This window comes from Drosophila takahashii, chromosome 2R (assembly GCF_030179915.1).
Source record: "Drosophila takahashii strain IR98-3 E-12201 chromosome 2R, DtakHiC1v2, whole genome shotgun sequence".
Classification (NCBI taxonomy): Eukaryota; Metazoa; Arthropoda; class Insecta; order Diptera; family Drosophilidae; genus Drosophila; species Drosophila takahashii.
In genome coordinates, this window is record NC_091679.1 from 28776520 (window position 1) to 28797104 (window position 20585).

The 20585-nt window shown below is 39.5% G+C and overlaps 3 protein-coding genes across 3 annotated transcripts; 2 read left to right on the forward strand and 1 right to left on the reverse strand.

The window, feature by feature from the left end:
* Nucleotides 1-1700: 1700 nt before the first annotated feature.
* Nucleotides 1701-2335, forward strand: LOC108061591 (uncharacterized). The gene has a single exon (XM_017147893.3). It carries the CDS (start codon nucleotides 1762-1764, stop codon nucleotides 2167-2169), a length of 408 nt encoding a protein of 135 aa, XP_017003382.1. The 5' UTR covers nucleotides 1701-1761; the 3' UTR covers nucleotides 2170-2335.
* A 737-nt stretch (nucleotides 2336-3072) lies between these two features.
* LOC108061590 (uncharacterized) lies at nucleotides 3073-4689 on the forward strand. The gene is made up of 2 exons (XM_017147892.3): nucleotides 3073-3595; nucleotides 3658-4689. The coding sequence occupies exons 1-2, from the start codon at nucleotides 3095-3097 to the stop codon at nucleotides 4003-4005; spliced, it is 849 nt and encodes a 282-aa protein (XP_017003381.2). The 5' UTR covers nucleotides 3073-3094; the 3' UTR covers nucleotides 4006-4689.
* Nucleotides 4690-18419: 13730 nt separating this feature from the next.
* LOC108061487 (L-lactate dehydrogenase) lies at nucleotides 18420-19823 on the reverse strand. The gene has a single exon (XM_017147716.3). The coding sequence runs from the start codon at nucleotides 19727-19729 to the stop codon at nucleotides 18647-18649; it is 1083 nt and encodes a 360-aa protein (XP_017003205.2). The 5' UTR covers nucleotides 19730-19823; the 3' UTR covers nucleotides 18420-18646.
* Nucleotides 19824-20585: the final 762 nt, after the last annotated feature.

The window sequence follows — 20585 nt, forward strand, 5'->3', positions numbered from 1 at the left end:
TTCTACTTTTGGGGATGTTATTTTTTAAATATTTCTGAATTTCAAATTAATTATTTTAAAAATCGGACTACTATATCATATATCTGCCATAGGAACGATCGGAAAATTAATGGAAAAGTAATAGGAAATAAATTCTAGCTTCTTTGGTTTTTATTGTATTATCTTCTACTCTAGGATATAACTCTTTTTAAATATTTCTGAATTTCAATTTTAATTTGATCAAAATCGGACGACTATATCATATAGCTGCCATAGGAACGATCGGAAAATTAATGAGAAATATTAGAAAATTTAAACTTTTGGCGATTTGTTAATTAATAGGAATGATCTGCAAGGGTATATAAGCTTCGGCTGGCCGAAGCTAGCTTTCTTTCTTGTTTTAAGAAATATTTATAAAGACTTAATTTTTGCTTACATAAAAAATGTGTTCCAGTTTAATCCGATAATTTACCGTACTTGAAATGGTAGTAAAAACCTTTAAAGGCATATAAAACAAAATGCAAATAAATAAAATGGTAATGAATGATATGCCTTTAAAGGCTACAAATTAATTTTCTTATAAGCGTGCAACAGTATCTCAATTATTCTGTAGTACCTATTTGCACAACTAATCTACACAAATAGATCGGCAAGACTCCAAAAATAAACAAGAAACCAGAATGTGGTTCCGATATACATTCTAATTGTAAGCCGCCTCCGGAATAAGTCTTACTTGCTGCCGGGTCGTATGAATCACTTTAATCTGCTGGCAATCAAGATATACCCCTGTATTTTTACATAAGACACCTATGACAGCTAGGCCACCATAACTCTCCGCCGGGGCTTGGAGCTGCTCTGCGCCATTGAGCTGCCAGACGCGATGACTTTATATGGCCAAGCGCCAAGCGACGCGCCATTGTCTGCCACCGATCGAAAGTGCGAACCCGCGGAGGAGGCGACCTGTTGGTACACTAAGAGAAATAGAGTCCTAAATAAAATGTAACCATTCACGGAAGGCATTTGATTCAAGATACATGCTTTGATCACTATTCCTCTTTTTTTATAAAACTCCTTAAAACTAAAAAAATAAATCATTTCTAAAGTTTTATTTAACATAGAGAACAAAAATATAAAAAATAGTCATCAATCGGGTATTTTTCCATATCAATTTTTTGGTCCGTTCTGTGTTCATATCAAAATAATATTTCCGTACATATGATTTTGTACCTCATTGATATGAAGTCTTATCATTTTGTTATGGAAAAAATTATATAAAACAATATCAATTGCATATTGTTCCGTTTTTTCTCTGTGCACTATTTAAGATCGATTCTAATTTTATTTTTTCATGTTTTTTAGTTTAATACTATTAAGCCATGCAAGGAAATTTAAGAACACTCGTGAAAACTTATTTAATTCCTTAAGATTTAGTAGTGGATTTTAAAAATACCCAGAAAATGATCACTTCAGGTTTACGGTATAAAACCCTGATTTATAGCCAACTAACTTTTTTCTCAGTGCCTGAACCCGTTTGAAGCTGTCGGAAGAAATCGCGCTAAGTCTTGCGCCCCTGACGTCAGCGATTCGAAATACTCGCAAACAAATCGCGGGGGTCGACTCTCCGCGGCAAATAACAATCATTTATTTACATGACGAGTTTTGCGCTCAAACAAGGTGAAATCATATTTTAGAATACGACCTGTTCGACAGCGATTCAATAGTGTTTGCGATCTCGTCGCGAAAAGATCAGCGTTTGGAAAATAGTAAAAATAAAACCCAGAGATGCCGCTGCGCAAGAAAGAGGACTATATCCCCATCAAGTGTGAGGGCTGGAACGGAAAGTTCGAGTATCCGGACGGAGCCGTCAACAATGTGTCAAAGATCCGTCGCCAGAACCAGAACGTGACCAATACCAACAACTTCTACGGCTTCAGCTCGGAGCCCATTGTCCTGCCCACCGAGTGGGACGGGACCTTTGTGAAGAGCGGCGAGACGCGCATCAAGCAGGAGCGCAATCGTTCCGATGACCAGGATTACTTCGACTACAACACTGAGCCCACTGTGCTGCCGCCCACTTGGAGTGGCGAGTTCGTCACCGATCCCACCGATGTGCGGATCAAGCCGGAACGTAACTTCTCCGATGCCCGGGATTATGCGGAGGCAGCCCGCTTCAAATTGGTCCAGCACTGAGTGAGATCCGATCCTCCCCCGTTTTGAATCCAACTAATCCTGCAAATGTTGCGTTTGTTTTGGTTTCTCATCTTACCTTCCTAACCTAAGCGTTCGTTGTATTTTACCCTTTATGATATTTATTCGTATACTTAATAAACAATAGCAAAAAAGCAAAACACTGAAATACTAGAAAGTTCCGTTGTGCAATCGCCTTGGCTCGTTTGGCGTGGGCGGTGTCGATATTCAGTGGCCTTTTATGGAGAATAATTCGATCGGGTTTGCAAATTCAAGTCATAATTATAATATTGGTTGAGATCAACAACAAATTTGAGATTGACTCTTATGCGGCGAACGGGAAAACAGCGTTTAGATTAAAAATAGCAACGATGCATCAGCAATTGATAATACTTACAATCTTTAGTTAGTACTGAGCTATGGGATTCCCTTATGAAATTTCCACGGATCACAAAAGCTACTTATAGCAAAAGTTTGAAAATTATTGAAAAATCCAATTTACATACCAAGTTTAACACCACTGAAAGAATTAAAAAAATGTTGCTTGTGCTCATAAAAATGTATAACTCGCAGGTGTTTTATGTGACTCCCCTTTTTATATCTGCTTATTTACCCAACTTAAGGTTTCCCCTAAATAACCTTGTTTAGAGCTTTGGCGAAATTAATTATATTTCAACCTTGCGCAAATATTAAAGCCTTGATAAGAGGATACCCGAAGAAATTCTTGTGAATTGCGAGCTTGCCAAACCTTATGTAAACAGTTGTTGAGTTAAAAAATAATGGAAGACAATAAAATATAGAGGGAGATTTCAATTTATTGTTGGGACGCAGCTGATATGGCTTTTGTAGGGGAAGTACGAAGTGATAAGAAAGCGAGTAGAGAGGCTATATAAACAGGGCGTCCTCAATTGTTCGGTTCACAGTCAAGATGCAAAACATTCTGGGTATAGCAATCAGTGTTGCTCTTTTGAGCTTGGTGGCCGGTCAGGCGTCGAACGTCTCTCAGTCCATGGATCTCTACATATTGCAAAACCAGCGGCAGTACGATGCAAAGCTCAAACAAATAGAAGATCAGTTGGCCAACTTTAGGATTCTCTTTAGCAAGCGAATCGAGGCCCTGACTGTTCAGGCGGATTCGATGCAGTCGAAACTGGAGCAAGCCTCCGCTCAGCTGGATCCCATCACCCTGATTGATTCCTGGACCAAGCAGTGCGTTCAAAACTATAGTGTCACCATACCGACGATCAGCGCCGCCAGAACGTCCATTACCAACTGTGCGCAGAGCATCAGTGGGGTTTTAAACTCCCCCGAGAGTACCTATAATCAACTAAATAATTACTATAAAAATAATTTGAAAAACGGTCTGGCACAATGCTTAAAGCTTCATCCTGTTGCTCAGTTAAATTACACGCTCTGTGTGACCAAGGTGGTGAGTATACAATATTTATATTGTAGATGCCTACAATTTTTACCTAATTATTCCACTTATAGATCGGCGATGCCAATAAGCACACGGTGACCACCGAGAATAACTTTAATACATACCTTAAAAGTTCCGAGTGTACTGCTGAAAGTCGTATACGAAGTTCCTGGCAGTGCTCCTTTGCACAGGTGTACTCCATTACCTCCAGCGTGGAAGTTGCCTTGAAACTCATCGACAACTGCATTGAAAATAGACAGGTGTGCGGCTCCATCACCTGTTCCACTGACAGGCCCACGTGTCCGAATGTCACGAATGTAACTCTGGCCGAGATCAATCCCAAGAACGATACCATCCTGAACCCATTCACCTTTGTCACCGACAATATGGGCTGTGTTGAGTTTAGGATCAGGAGTTAAATAATAAGAACGGTTGTTTAAATAATGGCTAAAGCAGAAGAGAGCTTAAAAAGTAGAGCCTATACTTATATTTATACAGAGTCAATGTCATTGTCGTTAAAAAGTGGTTAAATATCTTTCGATTATTTCGTTATAAAATTATAATTGATTTAGAACTTGGTTTTATATTAAATTTTGTGTAACATAATTTTTAAATGTAACGTATTCCACATCTTTACCTACTGTGCTTCGTGGACGGAATTCTCGATTTAATGAAATAAATATTATTGTTTAATTTAAAAAATGCCTTGCCGCCTCTGGAAAAATGCAGTAATGCAGATGTTTCATATAAAAACAAATAGTTTGCTTTTTTCCGCAATTTTTACTGATCCAGACAGACCAAAAATGTTTTTTTGAGAATAATTTGTTTTAAAATATTACGCATCCGCCATGTGGTTGTATGGGCCAAGTATGGGCATGGTCTCATGGGCATGAAATTTTTTTGTATTACCAAATAACATAATAATAATAAAGTTTTACCTCTATATCTTAAGTTTAGTTTATGCCAAGAATTTAACATGATAATTTCTAACAGACCAAGTCGTACATAAGAACGTATAAATCTTGTTCCTTAAAAAATTAAATAAAATACATACATCTTAGTAATGAAAGAAAAACATTATTAAATACACTTAACGAACAGAATTGATTTTTATTTTTCATACAGTTTATATGTATTTATAGAAGTGTGTCGATTTTTCGAAACAACAGCTGAATAAACATTGGGAAATGGAAATATAAATCGAGTTTCGACCAACACCTGTTCCATTTAATAGAAGTATAGACGTACAATGTGATGAGCCCAGATCAATATCAATATCCCATGATCTAAGTTGCGGTTCACATAAAGTCCCTTTCTCTATTCAGCCCGGAGACAACTAATCTAACAGGAGCTCAGAAACATTTAGAATATCTCCTAAGAACGCACGAAAAGTGAGATGGCATACTCGCTTGGGACCTTTTTCAGGTACCCGCACGAACCATTTATGGAATTTAAGCCACTCAAAGGGACCGCTCTAGCATCCCAAGTCTTAGAATTTATTCCCCGAATTGGGAATCACATAAAACCAGAGATCGCTTTGTGTCTGGGTTTTCTTTAAAGCATTTTCATTCCCGCATTCCATTATCTCGATGGCAGATGCGTGAGAACAAAGATCGGCACAGGCTAAAGAAAATCGTGGTTGGTGCTGCCCCCGAACCATCGAAAGATCTCTTAGCACGGGCTGACCGTGTGAAATATTCCAGATGCTTGGGAAACCTTTCAAAATTTGTAACAGGCTAGCAGAAAAAATGGTCGGATATATCGGAAAATGTTTGGAAAACGGGCACGAGCAGGTAGTCAAAAGATGTCTCTAGGAAACAACGTGAGAATTTGGGTTGTCCTTTTGTTTGCTGGAAATTTAGAATGCCACATGGGAAAAGTTTTTTGAGATGTGAAAATGCAAGGAAAACTAAAAATCTTGAAAGAAACGCACTTAGGACCTGTTGCTTAAGAAGAAAGGATATGAGTTCGATCCTTAATCTTCTGAAAGTCGTGAGAATTTTTGAAATTTTTGGAAAGCCTAGAAGAATCATAGAATAGGCATTCAGAAATTTCAGTAGCTGAAACAGAAGAGGTTCTACAAATTCTACCTGTTTGTGGCTGGGAAAAGTGCAGCTGAAATCTGTTCAAAGAAAAGACCTCCCACATAGAGAAGATTCTTAAAAAAAGATGCCCTTAGAATTAAATCTTGCAGCTGGTGCAGCTGTGAAAAAATGCAGTCTTCAAATCCATCCTGAACGTGAGAATTTTCCAAAAATATTGTGCAACTGGAAAACTGGAATACCAGGGAAACAGAAAAATGAGTAACCAATTCATTGAGTTTTCTCAAAAGATTCCTTACCTGTTGCTTCGATCTGGAAAATGCATCGGAAAATGCAGCACGGTACAACGGAGACACCCGTTTTTCAGGTCCTGATCGTGAGAGTTTCCCTTAATAATTGTGCGAAAGGAAAACTCTAATACCAGGCGAACAGCGGAAACTGTTAGAAACCCATAGAGTTTTCCCAAAACGATCCGCTACCTGTTGCTTCGTTCGGGAAAATGCATCGGAAAATGCAGCACGGTACAAAAGCGACACCCGTTTTCTAGGAAACCTTGTTGAATGCAACGGGAACCTCCCTTTTTTGTTTAAAAAACGATCCTTAAAAAATCAAGATCTATTGAAATGCAGCCGCAGCAGGTGGGATCGTTTCATCTGCCTTTGGTCCTTTACAAATTTTCCGATCGTGTGAATTTTTCAAACCAGATGTTCACAATGTAAACATTTAAACCAGGCAAACAGCATAAGATGTAGCACGAGCCATAGAATTTTTCCGAATAGAGATAGAAGTTATGCCTGCTAATGGGTCCTGGGAACGAGCAGCTGGCCCAAATCACACGATGATACGACTCCTACTACCTGCTCCATGGGTAAAAAATAAATACATTTGAAATGCATTTTCCATGCCGCCGGAGCAGATGTGGGAAAATTCATCTGCCGATCGTGTGAAAAATACGGCTTAATTAGGAAAAATCAATGGTTATGTTCCAGGCGAACATCATAAGGAGCAGCACACTCTAAATAGTTTTCCCGAATGGATGTTATCTGCTCCCGAGTCCAGGGAAAATGCAGCTGAACCTACAACCTGTTGCATGGGAAAATAAAACCAATTGATGGACTATTGCTAATCGTGAGAATTGTAAGCATATCCGACAGCAAATAATATTCATTTACCAGGCAAACATAAAAAGAAGAACACGGCAAGTAATTTTTCCAACAGAATCTTACCTGGGTTTGAGTCCTGGGAAAATGCAGATGGCACGGAGCACACAATATTTCCTGATGTAGAGAGAAATGAAAAACGTAAACAAAGTTCATCTGCCGAGTGTGGGAAATTTTTGACCCTTCGAAAAAAATTAAAAGATACTCAAAACAGTTTTTTCAAAGGAATGTTACCTGGTCTCGCATCCTGGAAAAATGCAGCACACGATAATGCATTTCATACAACCTGTTGCTTGGGAAAATAAAATAAATTGCTAATCGTGTGAAAATAAAATCTTATTCGACAAAAATTAAAGTCCATGTACCAGGCGAACATAAAAAAGAAGAACGCTGCAAATAGTTTTCCAAAAAGGATCCTACCTAGGTTAGATTCCTGGGAAAGTGCAGATGGCTCACGGCACACGATATTTCCTGTTGCATAGAGAAATACCAAATTGTGAAAAATATCATCTGTCGATTGTGGGAAAATTGTGACCCATAAGAGAAATAATAATAAATTCAAAAGAATTTTACCTGATTTCGAGTCCTGGGAAAATGCAGCTACAACCTGTTGCGTGGGAAAATAAAATAAATGTTTGGACACCTTTGGCAAAAATATATTCATGTACCAGGCGAACATAAAAAAGAAGAGCGGCCTAAATAATTTGTCCAAGACGATCCTACCTGGGCTCGAGTCCTGGGAAAATCGAGATGACTCGAAGTACACGACATTTCCTGTGGCACGGAGATTGTCGGAAAATTGTAGCCAATAAGAAAAATCTGGGGACATTAAAAAATATTTTTTTTAAACCATATTACCTGCTCTCGAGTCCTGGGAAAATGCAGCTGGACTGGAGCACACGATAATGCTTTTCCTACAGCCTGTTGCATGGGAAAATAAAAGTAACATTTGAACCATTGCTAATCGTGTGAAAAAAGAATCTTATTCGACAAAAAAGAATATTCATGTGCCAGGCGAACATAAAACAAGAAAAACGCTTCAAATAAATTTCCCAAAAGGACTAAGATTTCTGGGAAAATGCAGCTGACTCGAAGCACGAGATTTTCGGTGGCATGAAGAAATAAAAAAATGCATTGATGTGAAAAAAAAGTTATCTGCCGATCGTGTGGAAGTAGTGACTAATCAAGAAAAATTAATATTCATGTATAAGGAACAAAAAAAACAGATCAGAAGTTACCTGATCTCGAGTCCTGGGAAAATTCATAAGGATTGTAACACACGATTAAACTCTTCCTCAAACCTGTTGAATGGAAATATAACAAAACACATTTCTGTAAACTTCTCACGCAAATGAAAAATTATCAGACAATCGTGTGAAAATTATAGTTTAATCGATAGGATGCAATACTCATGCACCAGGCGAACACAAAACCTAACAGGACACTCTACATTTCCCTAAAGGGATCCTTTCTGCACCCAAGTCTTGGGAAAATATAGATTGCTCTGAGTACACGATTATTCTCTTCCTGCAAACTATTATGTGGGAAAAACAAATTCATCTTTTATACGTGTTAAATTAAACTGTGGGAAATTTTCTTTTCCTGATCGTGTGAAAATTACATCTTAATCAACAAAAATCAAATCTCGACTACCAGGCGAACATCAAAAAGAACAAAACGATTTAAATAGTTTTCCTGAGGAATTCGAACTGCCTTCTGGTCCTGGGAAAATACAGTCAATTCAATTTTCCAGACAAAACCTCCTACCTTTTCAAAACAGTTGACTAAAGGTGAGATGTTGGATGAGTAGAACGATAGGATAGGATAAAAAACGCAAGAAAAATCAAAGAATAGTTGTCGTGGGAAGAACTTTAAGTGGTGGTGGAATCTGACAATTGTATAACAGGTTGACAGGAAAGTATGCAAGTGCTTTAAGATGCTGCTACCCAATCCTAATACGAAAATGAAAATATTTAGCCACAAAGGGCAAAGATGACCTGTGGGATTTCGTATTCAACAATCACTTCCTTCGAAGACATTTGATACCAACCGGAAGTGACCGTTGTTAACACTCAAAATTACATATCCTCAAACAGGAAATTGAATCTGTTCGCCTTGACTGTTGTAAAAGATTCAACCTAAAAAAGGAAAGACCAACAAAAAATGAACCGTAAAAAAGGGACCTGGGAAAATCTTTCTTTTGTAAACATTCATTTTCCACGTTAAGATTATTGGTGTTTTCGTGGGAAACAGTCTTAAGTGGTGCCTAAAACTGGGAATTATCTACCAGGACCTCAGGAAAGCTAGCAGTCATTATCCCAAAATATTCCCAGAGTCTCAACACCAAAACATGTGCCATTGATGAATCACCTGCAGGATAACGGAAGCATGATAATTTCCTTAGAACAACCGGAAATGGTCTTTGTTTGCACTTCAAATAAAATTTCCTTAAATGGAATACTTCCTCTGAAAAGATCAACAGGCAATAAATAAATAACAAGAGAGAACGCTATAGTCGGGTGCCCCGACTATCAGATACCCGTTACTCAGCTAAAGGGAGTGCGAAAGAGATGGAGAAAAACTTTGATCCGCCGTAACTTTTTAACGAATGGTCCGATTTAAAAAATTTCTTCTACATTTCGATAGGTATTGATAAACACAATAAAACTGCATTTTTACTTTTCCAAAATATTGAAATTTTTAAAATCGTATATATGCGATTGTGGGCGTTAGAGGGGGCGTGGCACCCTTTTGAAACAAACTTGCGCTGCGTAGGAACTCCTAGAATCTGCATGCAAAATGTCAATCTTCTAGCTTTTATAGTTTCCGAGATCTCAGCGTTCATACGGACAGACGGACAGACAGACAGACAGACAGACGGACAGACGGACAGACGGACATGGCTAGATCGACTCGGCTAGTGATCCTGATCAAGAATATATATACTTTATGGGGTCGGAAACGCTTCCTTCTACCTGTTACATACTTTTGCACGAATACAATATACCCTTTTACTCTACGAGTAACGGGTATAAAAATGGAACCTGGGAGAATTCTTTGAAAAGCACGTTCCAAAGATATTGTATTTCTATTGGAAAATAAACGAAGATTAGTTGTCGTGGGAAACAGCCATATGAGATAGCTCAAAATGTGAATTATCTAACAGGAAACCATGAAAACTGAAAAGTATCCTGGCACGCTACAAAATCCTTATCCCTAATTCTAGCCACTCTCAGCATTGCAAGAGTCTTTAAAACATCACCTGCAGGATTACGGAAGCATTCTCATTTCCTTTGGAAAAGGCTATTAACAACCGGAAATGTGTTTTGTTACCACTTGAAACTCCATTTCCTCAATTAAAAAATCGATTTATAATCTTACGGTTTCCATTTCCTGTCCCTGCTTCCGTTTCTTTTTACAAAATAAACATTAATTTTTCGGAAGATGTTTTTTGCGACCTTTTTTTATTTGCCACTTTTTCTTGGAACGCCACATGCCACATGCTGAAATTTTTTGGGCTAGGCGTGAGAACGAATTCGGCTTAATTAGGCAGTTTCTACTAGGCACGCAGCATCCTCAAGGCAATGAACAGATTTCAACATTCCCGGGGGTCACATGATACGCGAAACCTTAGGATGTCTTTGATCTTTTTATGGATTCCTTCGAGTTTGTTGCCCTTTATTTTTTTCAACTCCTGGAAGGCGTGAGAATTCAGGCTATATATGGAATACTAATTAGTATTTGGTATCAGGGAAACAGGAAGATTAAGATGGGTGGCACAGTTCCAGGGTGTCCTGGTATTTCCAGATAATTTTATATGCAAATACGATTAAACAAACTTCGCTTCAATTAAAATAACTATCAGGCAAACAGTTTGGCCAGCTAGCTGCTCTCACCTTTCCAGGATTGCCTGCCATCTTACCTGTGAGGAGTATAGTAAGAAGGTGCAAAACTACCACCAAACTATCGAGTTTCAAGAAGGTATTCCTTCTCTGTCTCCTTCCATTACTGAGACGTTTGCAACCCTCGTGATTTCAGCTATCTCAAAAATATGTCTTGTACTCACCAGGCAAACAGAAACCCCTAGAAGAAGGGAAGATTACTCAAGTACACCTTGTACAGAGAAGGGTTGATTTCTAGTTATAAGAAAAGAAAAAGTCGTGCAACATCTTGAGTTCCATTAGGGGAACAGCAGATTCATAGGACTCTACAAAAAACATCTTAAACTGGAATTGAGACCCAGGAGGGTTGAAAGTGTCACCTTCTATAAGCGGCTTTCAGCAACCGTAAGACTATAATATTTAGAAAATTTCTTCCAAAGATTTTGTTCCAAAGATCTTTGAGCCGAATATCTTCCAGCTAATGTGGGCGTAATCCTTTCGCGGCAGGTAAAATTCCTCGCCTGGAGCGTGAGAATTTCAATCAAATTTTGTTGATCTTGCAACAGGCGATCAGCAAAGAGAGCCAGCATCCCTGCCTTTCCCATCTCTCGAATTTCAGTTTTTTTACGCACAGAGCGTGTGAACGAAGATCCAAAAAACAAGAAAGAACGTTACAATTGAGTGATTCGACTATGAGATACCTGGTTCTTAAAGTCCTTTTTATAAATGGGTTTCATAAAAGAGCAAGGCTTGTTTTTATTCTAGGCTGATGATTATTATATAATTGCTACTTGTAAGGAAATATTTGTATGGCAAATTTATCTATTTATTTTTTTAAATTAAATATTTTTTATAATAATAATTTTATTATATAATATTTAGCTATGCTATAGATCTTGTCTGGTATTAAGGAATAAATGTATCTTTAAGATCCGAAGAGATCGGGCAGAGAACCAATATAGCCCTGTACTTCGCAGACACTGGGTACGACATGAAAGCGAAAACCCAAAAACCAACAAAAACGAGAGTTGAGGATCGCGTGGGAATAAATGCCTAACCGCCGGCAGGAAAGGAATGTAACGTATTTTTTCCCACAGCTCCTGCAGATAAGGCATCTCCCTCGGGACCTCTCGCTCACCGAAATTATATGCAGGGGCTTAAATTAGTTGTTAATTGTTTTCCCTGCTTTTTCCACTCTCCATCGCCCTTTCTCGTTTTGGCATGTGCTCGCGTGAGAACTCCGAATCGAAACACAGCTAAAGGGACCAGGAGCGCAGAAAAATTGGATGGTGGCGTCCACTTCCCCGATATGGTTGCTCTACCCCTCACCTCCGCTTCCCCAGTGGTTGTTGCTCTTAACGAGATCCTCGATCGTTACGTTAAACGGATGTGGACACTGTGGAATTTCTTTTTTTTCGGTGTGTGTTTGCGGAGGGCTTGAACGTCTGTCGGTCGGCTGGATGGTCGCGGTTCGCTGTGTCAACATCGTGTGGGAAATTCTTGGCCATTATCCGTTACAAGAATGAGTCTTCTCGCTGAAGACCGAATGATCGTGAGAACTTTTTATGCTCAAGCGATGATGTCGACCAGGAAAGCAGAAAAGCAGTAAAGGTTGTGTTTAAACTGTGTAAAGACACAAGCAAAGCGAATTAATACATGTGTTTCACTGGGCACCTTACTTGATTATGCATATTAACAACTTCGTGTTGCAAAATTATTAGCTGCAGAGACTAATAAATATTATTTTCGAATTCATTTACTTTTTAGTATTAGAAACTAATGTTAGGATTGAGTTTAATCTGTACAAAAGTAAGTTAAATTAATACATTTGTTTCTTTGGGTACCTTACTTTATTAAAAATCTAGAATTATTATATCTAAATTTACAACTTAAGGTAATTAAAATTTGTTTTATTTCCTAACTACAAAGATCATTAAAAATATAGAAAAGTTTACATCTGAAATTGTAACTTCTTTAATAATCTTGAAAACACTTGGGCGACGAGGGAAAATATTTTTATTTGAACGTAACTTTGTTGCTAAATTGTGTGTCTTTTTAAATTTTATTTTTATTTTTTAACAATCTCAAAGCAACTTGACTTTTATTTATCCATAAACCTATTAATATATTTTTTTTTAATGAGCTTAAATTCCATTATTTTCATTTTTATAAATAATTTATAACAATCGTAAGCACCACAGTCCTGGAAGCAATACCCGAAAAAACAACAAAACCCCAATTTAACCGCATCATTAAGTAATTCAATTACGCACAACCTGCAATCAACTTTCCCCCTTCCCAGCTCAAAATCAAATTCAACTTCAACCACCAACAACAAGGGAACTGGAAAAAACACGCCAAAGAAACATCAGTTCCGAAAACATCTTGTCGTCGCTCCCCAAACTCTGTTTGCCTGTTCAGGCCCAAGACATTTACAAGCATCAAATTTCAAACAAAAGAAGTCTGGAGACCTCAAGAAAGTGTGGCACGTGCCACAAACCGAAGCAACCCCGAAGAAATGTCAAGAAACAGTCCTCCACTCCACCAGTTGCTTGCTCGACTAGGCTGCGTTCCTGTCACTTTGACAGCCAATTAGTGATCATCAGGCAAGATTATCAACTGGAAAATTATAGGGTCTCAAATGGCCAACGGCGAAGAACACGCCCCCCAGACACTCTCTTTATGGATCGCCGGGAAACGTGATCAACGATCATGGTGTGCGGTACATATGTTTAGCCGACTTAATGAACCCTGATGTTTGTCACGATAATTTCATGTTTTTGAATAGGCTCACAGCGCAGGCAGAAGGGTCTAAGAAGAGCTGACTGCTGAGTGCCAAAGACCCTCATAATGGTCTTCGACACGCATCGAATTACAATAGCCATTATTGGGCCAAGAACCATTCGATTGCGAAGAGCGGGAAACTTGCTTTCATTGCCTGCCAGCCTGTTATAAATTCACGCCGTATTAAAATAAACAGGAAGCCATCGCATTCAATTATAGGAATTAGCACTTGGGCTGCAAAAGAGTTTTCGAAAATAATAGGATATCAGCTTTCCGGGATAGTCAACTGCCTTCCTAACCGTTCTGCTAGCCTGTTCAAAATCAATTAGCAAAACAAACACAAAAACCATCCATCAAACCCTGGCCTTTTGTTGTTTGGACTTCCTGGAACTGAAATCATTCGCCTCGGGCCACCGCCTGCGGTTTAAAGTGCAATCAAGCCGAACCTCACGATCAGGCCAACAGCATCCCAAAAGTGAGCTGAGATTGAGGCCAGAAATAAGGGACTTCTCGGGTTCGCCCGTCTACCTGGGAAGAGCAGACAGATAGATGGAGAGCCCAGCTCTGCCGTTCTGTTCTCCCATTCGAATGATACAGATTTAAGCCTTTGGCTGTATGCTGTCTGCAGGGGATTTGCGGTGATCATGGGCCCTCGGGGCTCAACCGCAAACAGATCGTGTGGAAGTCAGCAAAGGTCAGGTCTTGGGAACCTCGCCCATTGTTCGTCTAATCCCAGAGATCATAAATCATAATTAGAAAACTGCCGAAGCATGCATAAAGTGTAGCAAACGAACAGGTGAACAGAATCGGCAGCCAGGTGATCTGGCTGAGGCCTCAGGTACCCTCGGCACTTTATTAGCCGCCTCATCAGCAGCATCCCATTATTATGCTGCCATGATTGCCACTGATGCGCATCGATGCATAATTTTCGAACAGGTTCACAGCAACCTGGAGGAGCGAAGCCAGGAGAAGAAAAGAGCCCACAGGCAGGGCAAGGCATCTTCGCTCGATGATGGGAAAAATCACTGAAGCGCACTCGTGTGTATCCAGGGAACAGGTTAGCAAAATTGTCAGACTAACGATCGCAGCAGGAGATCTGCACCCACCGAACAAAAGATTCTACGAAGTGCGACCTATTTTTGGCAGAGTTTTCCCAAGAAAACTGTCTCTTCTGAATGGAAATCAAAGAAGCGTAACCAATTTCTGAAAAGCAAGCAGGCTAGCATGATTCTAAAACAGGGTGTATGGGAAAATCTTCACTGCAGCATCTTCCCTGGAATAACCTGTAACCTTTCCAGTTCAACCTCAGCTTGTAACATTTGTTGTTACCCTGTTCGAATGCTACAATTTACATTTTAAAATCACTTCATAAAAGATCGATTAAATCATTATTGACATGTTAAAATCCTTAAAGAAAAATCGTAGGCTAAAGAAGGACCTTACAATATCTATTGAATTTAAAATCAAATGAAAATCACTGAAGCGAAACCATTCGCTGAAGGACTAGCAGGATACCATGAATGTTAGACAGGTGAATAGAAAAATCTGTCCTGTATTTTTGAAGTTTTCACATAAAATCAACTTATACTATTTTTTGTTCGCCTATTAAAATGCTACCATTTAACCCGTTGTGAACTCACACACCACTCAAAATTGACCGTTTGGAAAAACAGAAAGAATTAAAAGAGTACCATCAGGGTGTTTAAAAGATTAGAAGATATTTTTAACCGATGAAACGTAACGAAAGTCATAAAAGCATGCATGAAGTGTAGCAAACGAACAGGTAAACAGAATCGTTGAATAAATTCACTTGAATATTATATTTCAAATAGAAACTCGGATCCCCTTTATACATAACAAGAAAACCTTTTTTGATTCCAGAAAATTATTCTTGGCCTTAGAACGTTTAGACCCTTTTCCCTTAGTGTGGAATATTAGGCTGCTGAAAATCGGGTCTGGGTCAGGATATTTTCCAGGATCCAGAATCCTGCTTTGAAATTCTGATTGCCGGTTCCGTTTTCTGATTTTGGTCACGCTTACCTGCTCCTACAAACACTGTGTTTATTATTACTTTTCTTATATTATTGCAGTAATTTTATATATGTACATTTCAAATCCTACCTTCAGATTCTGAGATCCTATTCAAATGCTACACTTCTGTGACCTTTATCTCGTTTTCTAAATGTTCAAAGATCAAATTAGGTGGTGCACAACAACAGTTGTACGACGGAAATTCTCTAGAAGTTCAACAGAATTCATTTTTATGTAAAAATAGCATATATTGGGAAAATCCTTTTTAAACGTCTTAAAATGAAAACTAATGAAGCGGAATCACTTTCTGAAAATTAATCAGGCCAACATGATTTTCAAAAAGTCTCTGGAAAACCATACTTCCACCTGCTCACAAATATTTCAGCGTTGGAACTGCATTATCTTCTTATGTGAAGAAAAGATGTCACAAAATTAATGAATCGTGACCATGATCAAAAAATGGAACAGGTTAACATAGATCACAAACAGAAATCGTTCGAGAAATAAAAAACTGTAAAAGAATGTGTCCACAACCAACAAGGACCTGCAGATTATTCGATTTTAAAAATGTTCTTCCTTTTTTTTCAATTCCAAACCGGATCTTGAAACCTAATAGTTTTTCACTTTTAATATAATTTCGAGCTGAGCTTGTCTCATTTCTTGTTTGCCTATTACATTGCGGGTGTTTTCAGCATCCTAACCCCATTTCTCATTATTATCTCGTTGATTTATGTCCAAAAGTAAAAGGAAACCTCCAGAAACTATAGCATTTCAACAGGCTCGCAGCATCCAAAAACAGATATACCTTTTTGTACATTTTAGGTAAATGTAAGATGGCACGTAGCGTCCAATACTTTAGGAGGAAATCACTAATGTGCAACCAAGTGTACCGAAATACCAGGGTTTCAAAATAAAAAGAATATATGCCGACTGGCTCAAAATCAATAGCTGAGAATAGTCTAAATCTGGTTCCTAAGAATATCCATACAGTAGCTCAAGAGTCAGTGAGGCATAACGAACTGGTTCAAAATATCAGGCAAACAAAGATTTTGAAAGGAGCCCATCAAATATTTTAGTTATAGATCCTCATGGATGTAAAATCCGAGCCTTAGAAAGAGTTAAGAGTCAGAGAACTGTAGCATTCGAACAGGGTTACAGATTTTAATGAACGCAACCAGTGCAAAGTGTGGTGTGGGTGTCCTACCTGATAAATCCTATGCATTTTCCGCGAAAAATCATTGAGCTGTGACCAAACGGATTAAACGATGAGGCCAGCATCAATAGCAGGTACCAAACCTAAGTGAAAAACTATTTGGTTGGGCACACAAAAGGGTCAAAAGTGCACTTCTAGGAAAAATCAGTGGAGCGTGACCAAATAGATCAATAGAACAGGTTAGCAGAAAATCGAACAGACAAAACTCTAACTCCGTGCCCAAATAGAGATAATCTCCCCTAATCCCATTCAGAAGATCACCGAAGCGTGACCAGGCCAAACAGGCTGACAAAATTGATAGTAGGCGAAGATCGTGCTGTGGAAAACTGCATCCAGCATCCGAAACGAAAATGCAACGAACCCAAAACTCGCATGCATTTGTTAAATATAACCCAAAGCCCTCGGATGTGGGAGAAAATCGGATGCACCGGATGCAGGCTGCACTGGCTGTTCGCCTGTTCAAAGGTCACACTCGGATGCACATCGAAAACAGATGATGGCATGTGTGGGGATTACTCTGGGAAAACCAAATGGTGCGCAGATTATCACGAAACTTGAAAATACAAAAAAAAACAAGAAGATGTAAATGTTTAGCAGTGGGAGTACCACTATAAGGCTCTCTATAAAGACAGACCAGCATCACATGGTCCACGATCATCCCACGCATCCCCCAAAAACACATGCGAAACTGTCGCATTTCAATAGGTCAACAGCAAAAGAAGAAACCTATTATCGGGTCGAAATTTCCACAGATTCGATAGCTCTTATCGTCACCCCGCCTATAATTCCTGTAAGCCTATTCGGAATTTTACAACCAAAACAAACAAACTAACAATAAACAAAACATATGTACATTCGTCAGGCTCCATGGGGGATCTCTCCATAAATATGTATTTTTAATTTTGGGGGAAAAACTGTAGCATTTGAACAGGGAAACATAAGTGAAGAATTCATATCACTCCAGCATAAACCCGAAAATCACTTAGCAGGTAGCTGGAAATCCAGATGTGTGTGCTTACTTTCACCACGCACTGTGCGCCTAGTGAATTTCAATTAGCCAAACAAACAGCTAAATAGTGTTAAACATTTTCCATTTATTTAAACAAATTATAGGGCGGGGAAAGGGCCTGCGTGGGCGTGGCCCACTTCGATCGTGTCTTCGCACTCACTCTACTACAACAATAGCCCAAAATCGTAGCGGAACATTTTCCCAGACGATGCAACGAGGCGTTGAAAATCTCCGACTTTTGAGTGGGCCACCTGCCCAACTTCTGTTCGCCTGGTGGCCTGTTACACTTGGCTACACTTGTGGTTATTAGACGGGATGCTGCATAATCTTGGCGTGTCGCAACCCTAGGTCAACCACTTGATTCGCTTCGTCGCATCTGCACCCAAAATAATTACAATGGAAGTAAATATAATAATGTGGAGAGCGCGGAAAGCGATCGTTGCTATTAGCTACTGAGATTCGTGGGCGCCTGCTACAATCGTAGACCTTGGCTCCAAAAATTGAGCAATGCTCCACGCGATGATGACCCCAAATGTCTTGGGACCCGAGATTTCTTCGCCGGAGCTCACCATCTGCTTTCTCATTTTCGCTGTTTACCTATTCGTTTCCAAGACCCAAGACTTTCGATTTTCTTTGAAAGACCTGCCCCAAGACCTTGGAGATCCAAACGTCAGCTAAAGAATTGTCACTGCTCGAAATGAAATTAATCATAATTTTTGGGAAAATTACAAAATTTTAGATGTCTATTCACAGGCTCACAGAAATGTGAAAAACTACTTTTTTATCGTTCCATTTTTACAGCTCGTCTACAAAACATATGTGTATTTTCGTCTCGCTTGCTCAGGCAGAAGGTGGAAGGGGCAAAGGGCTTGCCCAGTCTCTCTCTCTTGTCTTTTCTATTTTTGGAGATTTTGGTGTGGGTATTACTGGGTATACTCATTCAGATCTTCAGAGAGCACTGGGCCTCCAGAAGGACATTGGCAGAGGACATCAGCTTGTTTTGCTCCACAGTAGTGAGGGGCAGCTCGAACACATGACTAATGCCACCCGAGGTGACCAAACAGGGCAGGGATAGCACAATATTCTCCTTGATGCCGTGTATACCCTTCATATCCGTGCCCACTGAGGCGATTTTCCCCCTCCCTCCGCACATCGCCTCCACGATATCCACACAGGTTAGGGCAATGGCCCAGTTGGTATAGCCCTTGGCCTTGCCCACGGCCAGTCCGGATGTGGTGACCTGCTCGATGATGCCCCACCAATCCTCCGGATCATCGCCGCAGGCCAGGTCCTTAATCACATCATTCAGCCGGATGCCGCCGACGGAGACACAGGACCACACGGGCACCGCACTGGATCCATGCTCCCCGATCACATAGCCCTGAACCTGCGATGGAGGCACCTGAAGACGTCCGGCGATGAGGTTGCGGAACCGCACCGAGTCCAAGTGACAGCCGGTGGTGAAGCAGCGATGCTTGGGCAGCTTTCCAATACGCTGGACGGCATAAGTCATTACATCGGCGGGATTCGAGATGACTAAGTAGGTCGCCTTGGGACTGAGTTTCACCAGTTTGGGCACCGCCTCCTTGAGGATTTCGACGGTCTTGCTCATCGCAGCCAGGCGGGAGCGATCCTTGCCAGATGGCCGTGCACCAGCCGTTATGATCACCACATCCGAATCCTTGGAGTGGGATCCATCGCCGCAGGGCACCACTCGAGCGTCGCCCAGAAAGGCGGAGCCGTGCTGGAAGTCCAGGGCCTCCGCCTTGGCCAGCTCGTAGTTGACGTCCAGGATGACCAGATATTTGGTGAGATTGCGGAGCAGCAGCATCGCACAGATGGCCGTGCCCACCTGTCCTGCCCCGACCACACTGATCTTGGGAATCCGATTTCGCTTGAACCCCTCGATGGGCTTCATCAACTTGGAGAAAGAGGACTTGATGGGTTTGGTGGTGAGGGGCTTCTGATTCCACCTGTTGGCCGTTGGATTCGCCAAGATCAGTCGATTTAGCAACCTAAACATGTTGGTCCTATGTTTTTTGAATTTGGAATTTTGAGGCCGAAAATGGAATAAAATGAAAATGGAATGAAAGAAATCTATGGAGTACTTAAACCAAGCAGACAGGACGGAATTATTTTATTTTCTATTTTTATTTGACTAATACAACCCATGAATAGTGAATTCCAATGCAAGTAGAGTATGCTAAATTTGTTAACGGTGGTTTTTTTTTAGTTTTATAGGATTGGGATCCTATCTGTTTCATCCTTATTGAAACATACCTTTTCCATTGTAAGATGTGTATTATTTCTAAAGCCTAGAACTCACTTTCGTCAAAAAGAATATGAAATTATAATCTCCATTCCAAATTGGGTTATGATAGAAATGTTTTAATAGAAATGTTTAATTCGTTGCCTTTTTGAAACCAATTGTGATACGATAGAAAAGCATACTTTTAGGATGAAATAAATATGGTGTTTTGGTTTTCTTGGAATATTGTAATTATAGTGCCCCCAGGGTCTTTCATTTAGCCAAATTTTCCCAAGATCTAGCGCGTTTCAATTGATAAATGAGAGATAATTTTTTATGTATTATCCCTCGAAATTTACTAAACCAATTTTTTTATTTGGTTGTAAATGTTTTCAAATATATCTAATATTTTATTTTATTGTATTTTATATATTACCTTAATTTTTTAATAGTAAACCTTAATCCAAAATTGTAAAATAAAAACAAAGCTTCAAGCCCAATATCCCAATAAAACACTCATTTTCCATTTACAGTAAAATGCAATCCATTTCTTGTATTTTGTCTTAAATTGAAAAAATTGTGTACATTAACATTTTCATCGGGCTTTTCCATAAAGTTTGATTTAGGTGTC